General features: G+C 34.7%; 1 protein-coding gene across 1 annotated transcript in view; it reads right to left on the minus strand.

Moving 5' to 3' along the window:
* LOC138701876 (meteorin-like protein) overlaps nucleotides 1-15,456 on the minus strand; it is a 476,089-nt gene that overhangs the window by 79,824 nt on the left and 380,809 nt on the right. The window contains exon 3 of the mRNA XM_069829214.1: nucleotides 10,583-10,639. Within this exon, the coding sequence (XP_069685315.1) occupies nucleotides 10,583-10,639 (57 nt within the window). The remainder of the gene's footprint in view (nucleotides 1-10,582; nucleotides 10,640-15,456) is intronic.

Below are 15,456 nucleotides of genomic sequence, written 5' to 3' on the forward strand. Positions count from 1 at the left end.
TTTTCAACCCTACACATTGTGAAACATAAAGATAATGCAAAATATAAATTATATTAGCTTTATAAGTAAATATGTATTTACATATAAATCCTTTCCCTGCTCATAAGTGATGCCTTATTGGTGTTACTTATAAGGTTCAAACCTGTCTTCGGACAGTTGACTAAACAACAACATAATAATAATAATAATAATAATAATAATAATAATAATAATAATAATAATAATAATATATTTTTATTTATTTATTTATATTTGTGTGCTAAACAACAGCCAGAGGCCAATTATAGTTCAGCACACCACACAAACAGAAGATACAAAAGTGCAAGAATAAATAAAATAATATCTTAAATCAAGATAATAATAATAATAATAATAATAATAATAATGTTAGGATGAAAGTGAAATCTCGGCTTCGAAATAGGAAACAAATGAAGGATTATAGCAGCAGGAATTAAAACTTTAAGGAAACAGCTACCTAAATACACATATTATAACATGATCACAAACACAATACAACCACAGTGAAAACTGAATCCATATTGGATAAAATAGAGAAATACTAACTGGATCGAACATGTACAGAAAAAGGACAAGGACAGAATTCCACAAGAAAGAGATCACAGGGCAGAACAAACCAAGGGCATCCTCTGAAGATATTTCTGGATGACACGTGACCCAACTCCCATGATGATGATGATGATGATGATGATGATGATGATGATGATGATGATGATGATTATGGTTTTGGGCTTCAGCCAAAACCATGAAGAGAAGAAGAATTTGTGGTATTTTTGGGGCGATGTCAACTTCACTTTTGAGAAGTCCCAATCTCTAATAGCGTAATAGGCCTACCCTAATGACCTTCCAATCTTTTTTTTGGATCTCGGTTGCATCGTGAACCTTATCTTTCCATCTTGTTTTCAGGTCTCCCCTGTTCTTTCCTGTCGTGTCGAACCTATTAAACTATTTGTTCTTGTATGCAATGTAAGAACTAAAGCTGCACTAATATTACAGTTTGGTCTTTTGGCTATTTAGTCTACTACGAAAACTATTTGATATGATATGATATGATATGATATGATATGATATGATATGATATGATATGATATGATATGATATGATATGATATATTATGATATATATATATATATATATATATATATATATATATATATATATTTCGTCACAGCACTTCTTACATGTCATGGTGGACCTCACATTACGAAACCTATTAAAAAAAAGAAAGGCTATCACACTATTAGGCAAAATTTATACTGATTGGAACTTCTCACATCCTTCAGAAAGTATCTATTATGAAAGAAAATTACACTGTTTGAATCTGCTTTTCAGGCAGCTGTATAGGACTTCGAAAGAATCCTTAATACATAATCGGCAGTTCATAATTGATGTCGAAATTGAGAATTAATGTTGATGATGATGATGTTGTCTAATATTGTGCTTTTTTTTTAAATTAAGTCACGCCGACCACATATCGGAAGGTTGTAACGATTCTTTACTCTGATATTGAGTTGCAGTTCTTACAACAATGACTAAATGCCAGATTAAATAAATAAATTATTATTATTAATAATAAAGAGATCAGCTCTCTGAAATTAGTTGCCTATTTTTTATGTATTTTAATTTCGGACGTTCAAGTTTCTATGCTGCGATCGTTCTTGAAATGTTCGTGAAGTTCAACATTATTATTTATTCTCAATTTAAATTCTTAAAAGAGTAGGCGGAGACATCTGAAGTCTGCCAATAAATCCACGAGTACACTGATGGGAATTCTGCTTAAATTTAACGCCTTTATTACATCTACGGTAACATAATAACACATTTCCCTTCTCAAGCTTTCTAGATCCAGTTTCGATATATCGATCGAAGCACATGAGTGGTGAAGAATCCTGTTTCACATCTACTTTTTACCTATCACTGCACCAACGATTACTAACAGACTACAGTTAATGGATATCCAGCCGCCATACTTAATTTTAATGGCAGAGACGTGAATTTGTCCGGTTCTTTGAGTTTGTAGTGTATAAATGGGCGTTTCTGAGGAACTTCAATATCGAGTAAGAAACAAAAGAAGGAAGATCGCGTCCGTCACACATGATTACTGTGAAAATTACCCTTTACTTTTTGGTGGCACAATGTACTGCAACGAGTTTTATACTCATTGCTATAGCAACCACCCTTCATGGTCCAATAGTCACGGATCACGAATCTTTTTTTCATTCTTACGATAAAAAGGATAGATACACAATACTGCAGGCTACATACAAAGTAGGTACAGTGACGTTAAAATAAATTAAACATGCAAATCAAGTGTCAACCACAAACGGGACGGTGAGGAGCCTGAAATTCCAGGAAACTACGCCGAATTTCGCTTCATTTAAATGCGAAATTGAAGGCTAACATCTAAAAACAAAACATGTTATGTCGACTGCCAAAGGCTGCAGGTGCGTCACTCAAAATGATGAATACCTTGGTTGGGAAAACAATATTTCTCCTTAAGCGTTACAGTATAGTGCTAGAATATCATTTTTGCAGAGCATTAAGCAACTTTTCTCTCGCTTTGTATGTTACAACTTGTTTCAAAATTACATTCCCTACCGTTCTACGTCAATTTTTCAGTTATCTCTATATATTTTAATTACTTTATTTGTTATAGAATCTAATTATAATTAATTTAAGATGTTTTTACTTTTAAATGATCCAGTTTAGTGACTAATGCCCAGTAATATCAGTTACAATAATTAGGCCTATTACACCCATTTCTCTTCTACTCTATACATTCCGTCCAAATTTCATTAAAGCGATGTGCTACTGAAAATGGTCGAATTTTGACCAATTTTATCATTTTTTTTTTATTTTCGTGCTAAAAATGTATGATTTCATGAAAATTTTATCTCAACATCTTAATTATAAGTACTATACTTTTATATAATTCGTAAAAGTTGTGTTATTGTAACCAAAACTTTAAATTTAATTATCTCAAAAAAGAAACTGTCTGTGTTTTCAACGACAAGTATTAATTTTATTTCTCAGTGGTTAAAGCTAGAGTGATGAAACTTGGCGTACTTATTAATTAATATATATTTTGTGGAATGGAGCATTTGATTGGCTGTATTCAGTAAAGAATTATACGTAAGTCAGTATTTTTCTTTTATTAATGTTTGAACATTGAAGAAATTGTATTTTTTTTTTTACAAATGAATAGATTAGAGTAGGGCATTACTAATGTTCCATTGCACAATACGCAGTGTTTTTTTTTCATTTATTTATTTATTGTCGCTTTAACTTATAACAAAAGTCATATCGCGACATGAATTAATTTTAACAATAACATAACATTTAGCAAGTTACAATAAACATTACACAATTTTATCAAACAATCCAGTTAACTTGAAAAACTTTATGACACTATTGCAGTAAGAAGGTTCACCAAGAGATCTTGCTATATCGTTCGGGATTTTTAGTTGTTGTAACTGATTGTACTGAGGGCAGTCCTGGATGATGTGCTTCACTGAAAGAGTTTCACTGCAAGTGTTACAAACTGGAGGAGGTTTCTTCTTTAATAAATAACCATGTGTAAGCTTGGTATGTCCAATACGTAGTCGGTTGATGAAAACTTGATTCCTGCGTGACAGATGTTTAATTGGATAGGATAAACTGGAAGCAGTTCTAATTTCCCTGAGTTTGCTAGTAGATGTTTGAAGCCAATTGGCGTACCATAGATCATTTAACTTTGTTTTAAGGTTAGTGGCTATATCATTATTCCAAATGTCAATGTCCATATCCTGTATAGGAAGACGGAATGCTTCTTTTGCTGCCATATCAGCCTGTTCATTTTCATGCAGACCTTGATGGGAAATAATCCAGATTACGATAATTTGCTTTGATTAATTGTAGATCTCAGTGTAATAATGTTGAATTTCGTTGATCAGTGGAGATTGAGAGGATGAGTTATGTAGGGCTTTTATGGCAGATTGAGAATCCGTAAAGAGCAGATACCGATCGCTATCAGGATGTTTCAGTGTTACCTTTAAGAAAAAGTTAATTAAAAAAATAATAATTCTTTTAGAAATAGGATTTTCACCAAGACAATTTAAAAAAACCAAAATAAGTTTTTTTTTTTTTAAATGTTTATGAAAAAAATATTGAACTTTACGATATTGATATGCATATTCAGTAAAAATGTCAACTGTCTAGCTAAAATATTGTGGATTTTAGAAATAATAACGCATTGCCTTAACATGTAGCATGTTTCGACGCTGAATTTTCAGAGTATCAACGTGTATATTCTAAGAGATTAAGGGAGATATAGGCCTAAGGATGCATTTAATTGTGTGAAAGGCGACGAAGAGGAGTGTTCAATTGACAGAACTCGTACACTATATCAAATCAGTGATATATTTGTCCACAATTTCACGTGACGGACATGCGAGATTGATTGTTGGGGCGACAAGCAGACATCAACAATAACTCACGGGCAGCAAGACTGTCAAGAAGCGATCTGCTCTTAAGTACAAGAATCACATCTTTTTTGTTCGGATCTTTTCTCCCTTCCGTCTCAGCCGGTGAAGTTATCACACACGACTGAAAACCTGAAGTGACATATGGAACGTTTCAACACCCCGTGGACAATCTGAGCAAAATCTATATAAACCTGCACCGCGGAGCGTACCTTGCAGGGAACGAAAAGTTGAAGGCCGTCTACGAAAACACCCATTATAACGAAATCCAACTCAGATAAGAAGAGGGTGAATATAGTTATATCTTAAATCACAAACTGCAAACTCCTACTCACTTCACATTGTAAAACGTTCTCTAATTATGAAGACATATTATATTATCAGTTTCTTAACAACATTTTCATTTATTAAAAAGTAATGTCACAAAGCTGATAATTATATGCTCATTATACACTGTTACAGCTTGAATTACTGTTCTAACACACGCCTAAATAATGTAGGCCTACGATGCATCCAAATAAGAAGACAAATTTTCATTTTCTGGATTTCACACAGAAGGTATTTTTAAAACTCCAAAAGTAAGATATTTTTACTTCATTTGCACAGAGCTTTTGCCAAGAAACTGGTTTCGCTCAGGTAATTGCTGTTATAATATCGAAAGCGACTGCTGAGAAAATAGTATAGGGCCTACATTTCCCCTGGATCGAGCGTGGAAAGGTTCTGCATAGCGTAGTATGGACAGATAACACCCGCAGAATGGATGTGAAAGTTAGTGCATTAGTACACAGCTGACTTCCATTCAGTGTGGCTCAGTTAGTTCGTGGAAATGCAGTAAACATAACAGAAAATTTTCTTTTATGATACGTGTTATATTTCGAGCAGATGAGAGTTCCGCCACATCTTATAAAATAATCCAATAAATTACATCTTTAATGTAGGTAATGTATAAGTCGTGAGATATTATTACCGAAATCTGACGCGCTGAATCATCACTAAGCGGGCTGTTACTTGCCCATGTCACTTTTCAAACGGCGCCGTACTAAGCGAAACCTGTTTCCAGGCGTACACCCATTATGTTATACAGCTTAGCTAGATATAATTAACACAAATTTACATAAAATGGTATTGTACGTATATTGTAATAGTTTCTGTTTTTCTGTTTACGGAAATGGGCATTTAAGAGTGATATGACAATGCTTCAGTCATAGGCGGCCGAATACCTCAGTTGGTAGACTGGATTTTTCTCCTTGTCAAAATTTCCAGAAAGGCCCCAAAATAAGCAGTAACTAATTTAACATGGATATGAATATGACAGCTATCCTCATATGAACATATATTTTATTTTTTATTTAAGTCGGGTTATAATTTCATCCACTCATTTATTCTACGAAATAAAAAAGTCACATTAAATTATTTACTTTTATTCACACTGAATATTAGTGTTTCTTTTTATTTCAAACAGAGACCCATTAACTAAGAATTACTACTTCATGTAAATTTAACCGCATAGCTATACTGCTATACTGAATCCCCCCCCCCCTCCGAGACCACATTCCAAGCCCTACAATAACACAAGAACTTAACATATCTGTATTTAACTTAAACCATACGAGTCAAAGCAATAAACAAAACTAGCATGAACACATTTTAAGAATGGAATATTCCTGATTGATAAAGGAAATATTACTATAACAACCCTAGGGTCGCAGAGATATAGCACGTCCCAGAAGAAGATGTGAGGATGAATTCTGAGAGCGAAACTGGTCAACAGATCTATCATGAATGATGATGGTAATGATGATTATGATACGTTACACTGAATCTGAACTATAATAATACCTAGTATTTCAGTTAACGGCGCAACTTCGAAATTCAACGTGGACGAGAAATAGCCAACAAATTACGCTCGGAGCCCTCTAACCGGGACAGGGTTTTATAATGTGACATTAATTTACGACACAGGACCCATAGCTTTAATTTCCTTCAGGAGAAAGCCATACTAAGAATTTTATCCCCTTTCAAATCCATCGTCCTCTGCCGAGATTCAACCAGCGAACCTCGGATGTAACGGCTAATATGATAACTACTGGACCACCGAGGATGACAATCTGAACACAATCTGTTCACTGGATTAGGGTAAATCGCTTTATACAGAGAGACAAACGGCATGACCAAGAAAACATTTTTCCGGTATTAATGTTGCTGGAAATGAATATTTCTTAGAAAATTTCACATCGATTTTTTGACAGTGTAAGAGTAGATCTTTTAACGCTAGGCTACTATACGGTAGCGTGCGAAAAGTAGTTTTAATACTAGTTCGAAAAGTATTTTTAAAGTTAACTTTCAACTGTTTGCGTCGATTGTTAATTGCTTCTCACCAGAAGTCACAACGGTAGAGTGTGAAAAGTAGTTTTAACACTAGTTCGAAAAGAATTTTTAAGGCCAACTTTCAACTGTTTGCGTCGAATGTTAATTGCTACCCACCAGATGTCATAACGGTAGCGTGCGAAAAGTAGTTTTAACACTAGTTCCAAAAGTATTTTTAAAGCTGTCAACTGTTTGCGTCGATTGTTAATTGCTTCCCACCAGATGTCACAACGGCAGCAATCGCAACCGATCAATAAAATGGTTCAAAAAATGTCAGACTTACATTTAAAATGGTTGTTAACTTTACTTAAATTAATACACCTAAAACAATAGTAAGAATAAATAAATCTTAACACCCAAGAAAAATAATAAATAATTTAATGACAAGGGCAAAAATCCTTTCCAAGCCAAGTACATCAACTTATCATAACGAAAACGCGGTATTGTACCACGAACTCAAATGAATATGAAAGAATTAAATAAACCGCTTGAACAGCTATTTTATTGAAAATTATATGAATCAAATTAAACGCAATTACAAAAAATTAAGGGGGGGGGGCATCTGAGTTTGAACCCGATACCTCTCGAACCACAGTCGTATGTTCTACCACTGAACTACATCACCACTTGTTTTTTATGTGATGGTTTCACTACTGTAAGGAGGGGGAATAGAGCAGTGGAGAAGTTGGGGAAATTGTCTTCATAACAGAAAGGATGAACGGCTGTATAAAAAAATAGTGTAACTTATGACACACACGTTAAAATGACTTTTTTTCTGAACAATTTCAAGGGAAAAATTTTTCCGGGGCCGGATATCGAACCCGGGACCTTTGGCTTAACGCACCAACTTTATTCTGTTCGTAGTATTGCCTGCGGTCTCGTTTCATCATCATCCCTACTCAAGAAATAAAATGTCACGTTTAATACATGTAAATACTGTAACTATTTCGGCATTAGAGATCTCGAAATCAATTTTATAGCTTGTAAATATCTTCATGCTTCTTGTAATAACTCTGTAAATAAAACGTATTCCCTTTACCATGCTGGTTTCTCTTAAAGCCGTTTGATTTCCTCATAATTTGAACATTCTCTCCGACGTTGATTAGGTTCCATTTAAGAGTATATTGAACTTATATATAAACACATTCTATGATGTAATTTCAATTTTTTTAACAAATAACGTTTCTCTAACGGGTTTAGTGAAATAAATACATAAATTTATTTAGTATGAACTGTATCTCGGTTCGCAGCGTAGTCCTTACGCCACTTTTCCGCGCTTCTTCTGCTATGCATGCAGCCAATTCTATTCGACTTTATGCCTGACCACGTGTAACATTACTCTCAATGCGTCGGGGAACAGATTTAGACTGAAAAAGGTCAGGTCTTTTCTTCGCAGTCTGCATCCTAGTAAAAAATTCAATTCCAATCCTACTAAAATAAAGTAATAAAAGTTCCTGTCATAAAAACGAAGTCCAAAAAGGAAAGTTATAAAAGAGGTATCGTCAAGTTGCAAAGTGGCAAGCTGCGGGGAGCTTGTAGAAGAGTTGTATTGCATTCACAAGTACATCATCGGCTGTGCTAAAAGTAAAGGAGAAGAATTATTATTTATAATCCTACGTGCAATAGAATTCCTAGCAAAACTTTCCTCTACAAATAATTTTATTTACACTTATGCGTTTATTTATTGAAATTTCAGTCCAATAACTTATCAATATCATTACACAATTACTCACAATACAATGACAAAAGTTTTAGACATTTTATGGCATCTTCAGCTCATAATACACGATCAACATGGTAAGATATTGTTTATACAATTAAAATAAAATTTTAAATATACCACTCACAAATTAATTGTATTATTAGCCGTAACCAATACTACAAAGTGAAGTAACCGCCATCACGTTCGGTCTCAACTTCAACTTAGCTAAAATAGCGTCTATCAATACTCAATCATCATCTAGAGAAACAACTCAACTGTTACAGACAGAATTACATGAACTTCATAAATTGTTACGTTCTTTTAACATCCAAAACTTTCTACTAGATCTCAAGGAGGTTTTTAAGCAAGTCGCTCTAATTTCCGGCGGCCAATCGCGTTGCAGGTCGGCTACATTTAAACGTGTGCGTCTTGTGATTCGCTGATGAAGACGTTATTCATTTCTTAAGGCTCGATAAATACTTAATATAATCGCCCGCCATTTTGGCTCTTTTGTTGGCGTTCGCAGAAAGCACACGAAGACGTTATTTGCCGTTCAATTATGTGCTGAATTACAGTGCGTTTGATTTATTATCATAGGAGCTACGACATGATAATGTTTAACGGTGTGGCAAATAGATTTCTCGTATGGTAGCTCGGCAACGAAAGAACAAAACTGGCGAACGATACTACCTACCTAGACTTTATAGAGCCTTCACTTCCTAAGACGTAAGCAAAGAGGAGGAGTCACGCCGGGAATAACAGCGTCGCGCCTATAGTATGTTCAATACAAGAAGTCATGGCGACAATTCAGCCTTTCAATAAGCCAACGCAATATAGTCAATAAAACTACTCCACTGTGTCGATCATTAATTATATACTGAATTTTCAATTAGGCTGAAGTTTCAATTACGAGAATTTTAGGTGAATCCAAACATTTTCTTTTTAGAAGACCATAATTCACTAGCTAATTAATCAAATCATTTCTGTTGTGTTTATAATATTTTTATTGTGATGATTTTGTATTATTGGAGGCTGGCCTTCTCATGTTTGTTCTGTAAACCCGACAAGGCAAACACCTCTTTTGGTGTGATACTTGGAAAAAAAAAATGGATAACTTAAGTTATGCGTCACGTCACGTGATTGGTTGGTTGTATTATTAATACACTGCCAATCATTATTTGTATACACCCTGGCTTTTCAATAACAAAAATTAATACAGGCCTATAGTGTATTTATTTTATTAGGTTATTTTACGATGCTGTAACAACATCTAGGTTATTTAGCGTCTGAATGGAATGAAGGTGATAATGCCGGTGAAATGAGTCCAGGGTCTAGCACCTAAAGTTACCCAGCGTTTGCTCGTATTGGGTTGAGGGAAAACCCCGGAAAAAACCTCAACCAGGTAACTTGCTCCGACCGGGATTCGAACCCGGGCCACCTGGTTTCGCGGCCAGACGGGCTGACCGTTACTCCACAGGTGTGGACGCCTATAGTGTAAAATTTCCCATAAAACAGTTAAGTTTTATAACTTACTGTAAGAATCTAAAGTCCTTTTTTACTTAAATATGATTAAATATTAGCGGTCTTAATAACTCTATTTACATAGTGAAGTATTCATGTTTTTTATTTTCTCCAGACATAGCTGGCATGTAATACGCAAATCCAAAATTTGTACAGCCGTTGTCAGGTTTGACGACAGCTATCCATAGTTTAATTCTTACATTTTTCTACCGAAGTGTCCACTTAAAGACTCCACGTTGAAAATTATAGCGATTGCATTACGATTATGTTACGAGAAAATAGTGATTATAATCATGAAAAATAAGAAGACAATGACAATGATTAAGAATCCGAGAATTAAGAAGAGGAGGATGTTGATGAAGCGTTAACAAAGTAACAGATCTTATAAAGATGTTGAATTGCATACATCGAAGGACTGTGACATTAGCTGTTTATTTTCCAAAACCGGTGTGGCTGACATAATTTGCATTTCAATAGATATGGTCTCCGCAACAAAATGTTGTTAACAACTTACCGAAATCACTGGTGCAGTACAGTCTGATCATCTCATCAGGAGAACATGGTCGACAGTCTGCAACAGAATAAAAAACAAATAAATATCACAAAGTAAATGATACAGAATATTAAACATAAAATTTATCTCAGCCGATTAACATACTTATGTACCACACAGAGTTATCGCAGAGCATGCGTTGTAAAACTTTATGATACTACAGAAGCTAACAAGACATCCGAAACTATAAATTATGTCATCAGGAAAAGTAACTAAAGAAGACCAATAACTACCAACATATGCCAAAACAAATGTAAGCATGTTACGAAATCTAGAAATTATTAGGCAGACCAGAATTTTTTTGCACACAAATAACATATATATGACACTCAATTCCGTTATATATATATATATATATATATATATATATATGTAACGGAATTGAGTGTCATTTTCTGAAGGGTGATAAAAAAACTTTATTTGGAACAAAAAATGTTAAACAGGATTTTTTATCTATCCAATGACTTACCTAAAAATTTACTTCTTTAACACCCATATTTCCAGTTCAGATACTATTCCATTATATTCGATGACAGATATCGATTATGTACTCTTTCTCTCGTACTTCCATACCATATTTTAAGGGTTCAGAACCATAGTGGGCCAAGCGCCATTTACTAAAACCGTAGAAAACAAGGGTTAAAATGAAGTTATTACCATAATTCAATGGAAACATATAGCACGTAATATAAAATATACACATTAAAACTAAATGATATGTCAATTTTCATTAAACTATGGTATTCACTTAACTTTAACCCTTGCTTTCTCCGTTTTTAATACATGGCGCTTGGCCCACTATGGCTCTGAACCCTGCATTTAAGTTATCATAGCCAAAATTACATCCCTAACGAAGGTAGGCCGTCCTAGTGACCGGTTGGTTCACGACTCGGGACAGGTTCTTGCACTGAAGTCATATTGGGCCACTGAGAGTCATATATGGGATGATTGTTTTTTTAATTGGTTTATTTTACGACGCTTTATCAACTGCGATAGTTATCTATTGTCTGAGCGAAATGAAGGAGATAATGCAAGCGAAATGAGTCCAGGGTCCAGCGCCGAGAGTTACCCACCATTTGCTCTTAGTGGGTTAAGGGAAAACCCCGGAAAACCATCAGTCATGTAACTTGTTCCAACCAGGATTTGAACCCGAGCCCGCTCGTTTCACGTTCAGACATACTAACTGTGTAAGTTGTGATTGTTTCCAGTTAGAAAGGAGGTCTGAGTGGCATTAGTGAGTCCAATGATAACAGATGGGCCATTCTGTCTCAGCTCTGACAGAGTCAGGTCCCATTCTCAGACGAGTTCCTGATAAACCCCAGGATCCGGAGCCCCAAGCCCTTCCTATATCAGCATTGTAAACTAGTACTACCACAGTCTAGTATATACAGACACGAAGCTCAATACGTAGTAAATATGCATCCATAGATAGCTGCTAACCACTAGGAACGCTAATATCGCCTCATTACAGACAATGCGAAATAGTACCGGCACAGTCTATTGTTCCTAGCATCCTCACAACTCAAGATTCGCGACTGTATATATACTAGACTGTGGTATTACCCCCAAGACTTCACCCCAGCCTATTTTTATTCATTCATTCATTCATTTATTCATTCATTTATTATCTTCCATAAATCTTACATAAGCAATGAAGCTTTAAGATGTGGAACAAGTCAAAATTTTACAATATTACAAATTTTTACAATATTTTACAATTTTTATAGTTTTACAATGTAGTAATTTTCTACAATGATGAGGTGAGGTCCGAGGATTCGCCAAAAGATTACCCGGCATTTGCCTTTTGGTTGGGGAAAACCTAGGAAAAACCCAACCAGGTAATCAAATCAAAGGGGGGAAATGAAGTGATGCCGAGGACTCGCCATAGACCATCCGGCTTCAGTCCCACGGCTGGGGAAAACCTCGGAAGAAACCGTTCATGGAGATGATAGATGAAATGAGGGGAAGGTGGAGAGTTTGGTGGAATAAGGAAAACGGGTGTGCCACGAGAAAAAACCCTTTGCATGTCTGCTTTGCCCACCATAAATTTCATTATGACCAGACTGGAGATCGAACTCAGGTCACCTGAATAGAATGATAGAGCTAACGCACACACATGACAACACACGCTTTAAAGATCACCTTATTCTCTATACTTTAATAATAATAATAATAATAATAATAATAATAATAATAATAATCCGAAAAATAACAACCAATATACACTCTGTAGTAATACGTGTATCTGCAACATAGTATTACCCTTGTAGGGTTAGGAAAATTAAATACGAGCTTGATTAGATAAAATTTAAGTAAATCCAGCTTATTTTATACAACCTCTCACTTTTTTTCCTACTTATAATTTACTACTAGGAAAAACTCATGTTCTCCCACCGCCACTGTCCAAAGAGGCTTCGACTTGTCTACATACTCAAAATGGTAGAGAGGAAAAGTTTGTTTAGGGGAATATTAAATGGAAGGAGTTTCGCAATAAGAGACCAAACGCCAAAAACCTGTTTCGAGATATTGGCCATTGAAATAAATGTTTTTTTTATAAAACATTTTATGCAAGAAGTACTATAACATTATACTATTACAAAAAATAGCATATATAATACCAAAAAAGGCTAACCGATTTTTGATAAGAGATCAACAGTTGAATTAACATTTCAAAGCAAAATAAATAAATGAATTTTATGCAATAAACGAATTTTCGCTTATAAATAGCAGCGAAATTCAGATATCGCATTCTTGATTTTTTTCCGAGTAAAATTAGGCCTGTCATCAACAGATTTGCGCAAATATCTCACTTTTTAAAATTGTCGGCTGGTTTATTATTGCGTAACTCCGTCCAAATAGGACAGGCTTAAAGTAAACATCATGACGGGGGAATACGTCAACCAGATTCGAGAATGAAACTACAGTTGTGTTGGTTTCAATATTTTACTTTTGTTTCGTTTGCAAGTGAAGAGTATCCCTGATACAGCGCAGAATTCTTCTATTTAAGCCTATTTTCTGAAGGAAATCCTATTAAAACATCAGTGGCGTAGCATGAAATTTTGAGCAGGTGAAGCTAACTCAAGTTGTCTTTCATGCAATATGAGAAAACGTATTACAAAAATACAGTTTTAAAATAAATAGTAGCCAATGTCAAGTCAGCAGTCGAAGATTGGTTGGAACATCGTAAGTAACATCGATAAGGCATGACCTCAAATGATACGTAGTAAAATATGATTTCACGGTTTACACATACCGGTATCTCTTAACAAATAGACACGTATACGTACGTATAGCATTAGCTCACTCCCTGTCATACTTAGAGAAATCACAATATTAGTACCATTACGTAAGTAGGCTATGCGTCTGTCTTTTGGTTGTGTCCTTCATTGACAGCAAGGGAGTCGGTCATTTTTTTTAATCACACTTTTGTTCGTAAGTCAGTCTTAATAATACAATTGTCCTAAAAAATTCAAGTAAATTAGTGTCAGGAACTGTTATTTCGCTCATTATTTATTATATCAGCCACAATGCACACTAACACTTCAACTGAACACAACTGACGAAAAGGGATAACTCGGAAACTATTTATTTTAAATGTTAAAGCTAGCTTCTTGCAAGCCTTGCGACTAGGGTAGTTTAGTTAGAAAGTGATGGAAAATCTGCGGGGTGGATCACACAGAAGAAACCAGTCTGTTTGGAAGCTGGTGTGTGCAGGCTTCTTGTTTACTGCTGCATCACAAATCATCCTGAGCTGCCGCATCACAATATTTAACGCGTAAATATAAATTCTATTAAAATGAATAAATAATTTTGTCCATAAACTGCAGGTTTATTATGAAATTATTATTAACTGGGGAAGCTAAGCTTTTTAGCTTACATTGACGCTACGCCACTGTAAAACATATGGCTGGCCTCTAAAACCACACAGACCAATAAACTAACAGTGGTGACAATACTCGAATTTTGACTTGAGCGAAAAACGGTTTATAAATTTTGACTGAAGTCATTCAAGAATAGCCTAAGTTTATTTTTCTCGTCATAAAGCTACGATATTTCATCATTATATTCTTTCCGCATAAAGGAACGCTAGGCATTTTTACTGCCATCAAATATCCATATCTCTTGCCAGTATATTAATCCTTGAATATGACAATATTGTTCAATAAATGAGAATTCGCTTGACAAATATCTTTTAATTTTTTTACTTATTATTGAACAGTATGGGGTATGTTCTAATGGTTGTTTGTAATACGCCTTTGAAAAATTCCTTTCTATATGTAAATTTTCACGAGATATATAGCTAGCACCCAGCTCAATGCTATTCTAAAATTATTCACTAGTGCAGTACACTCGTTGAGGATAGAATACTGTCATGTTCATTGTCATGTCCTTCACTTCTTACTTAGCACAAGACTCGAGCGGCACGCCTTGTATTGACAGAGTCGTGGGCAGTTACTGCAGAAGGCTTCTTGCTAAATTTGCAGGGGACACTCCTAGTGTTTGCCTACTGGGAACGTGCGTTTCCTTATCGAGTTCACCAACACTGTTGTAGACGCTGATATTATTTTTTCTTTAATTGACAGTTCAATATATGACTAAGTGCATGGAGGAAGGCCATTACATCAGCAAATAACTGTTGCGTAAGAGCTTACACGATTTGTAAACCAAATCTTATGTGAAGTGTAAATGAATACACAATATTTCATCAACTTCCTTGTATAGTAATAACGTTAGTAAGGATAAAAATACAACTGTTAAATGTTAATAGTTGTCTAATAATAATAATAATAATAATAATAATAATAATAATAATAATAATAATAATAATAATAATA

The sequence above is a fragment of the Periplaneta americana genome, chromosome 6 (assembly GCF_040183065.1).
Source record: "Periplaneta americana isolate PAMFEO1 chromosome 6, P.americana_PAMFEO1_priV1, whole genome shotgun sequence".
NCBI classification, from domain to species: domain Eukaryota; kingdom Metazoa; phylum Arthropoda; class Insecta; order Blattodea; family Blattidae; genus Periplaneta; species Periplaneta americana.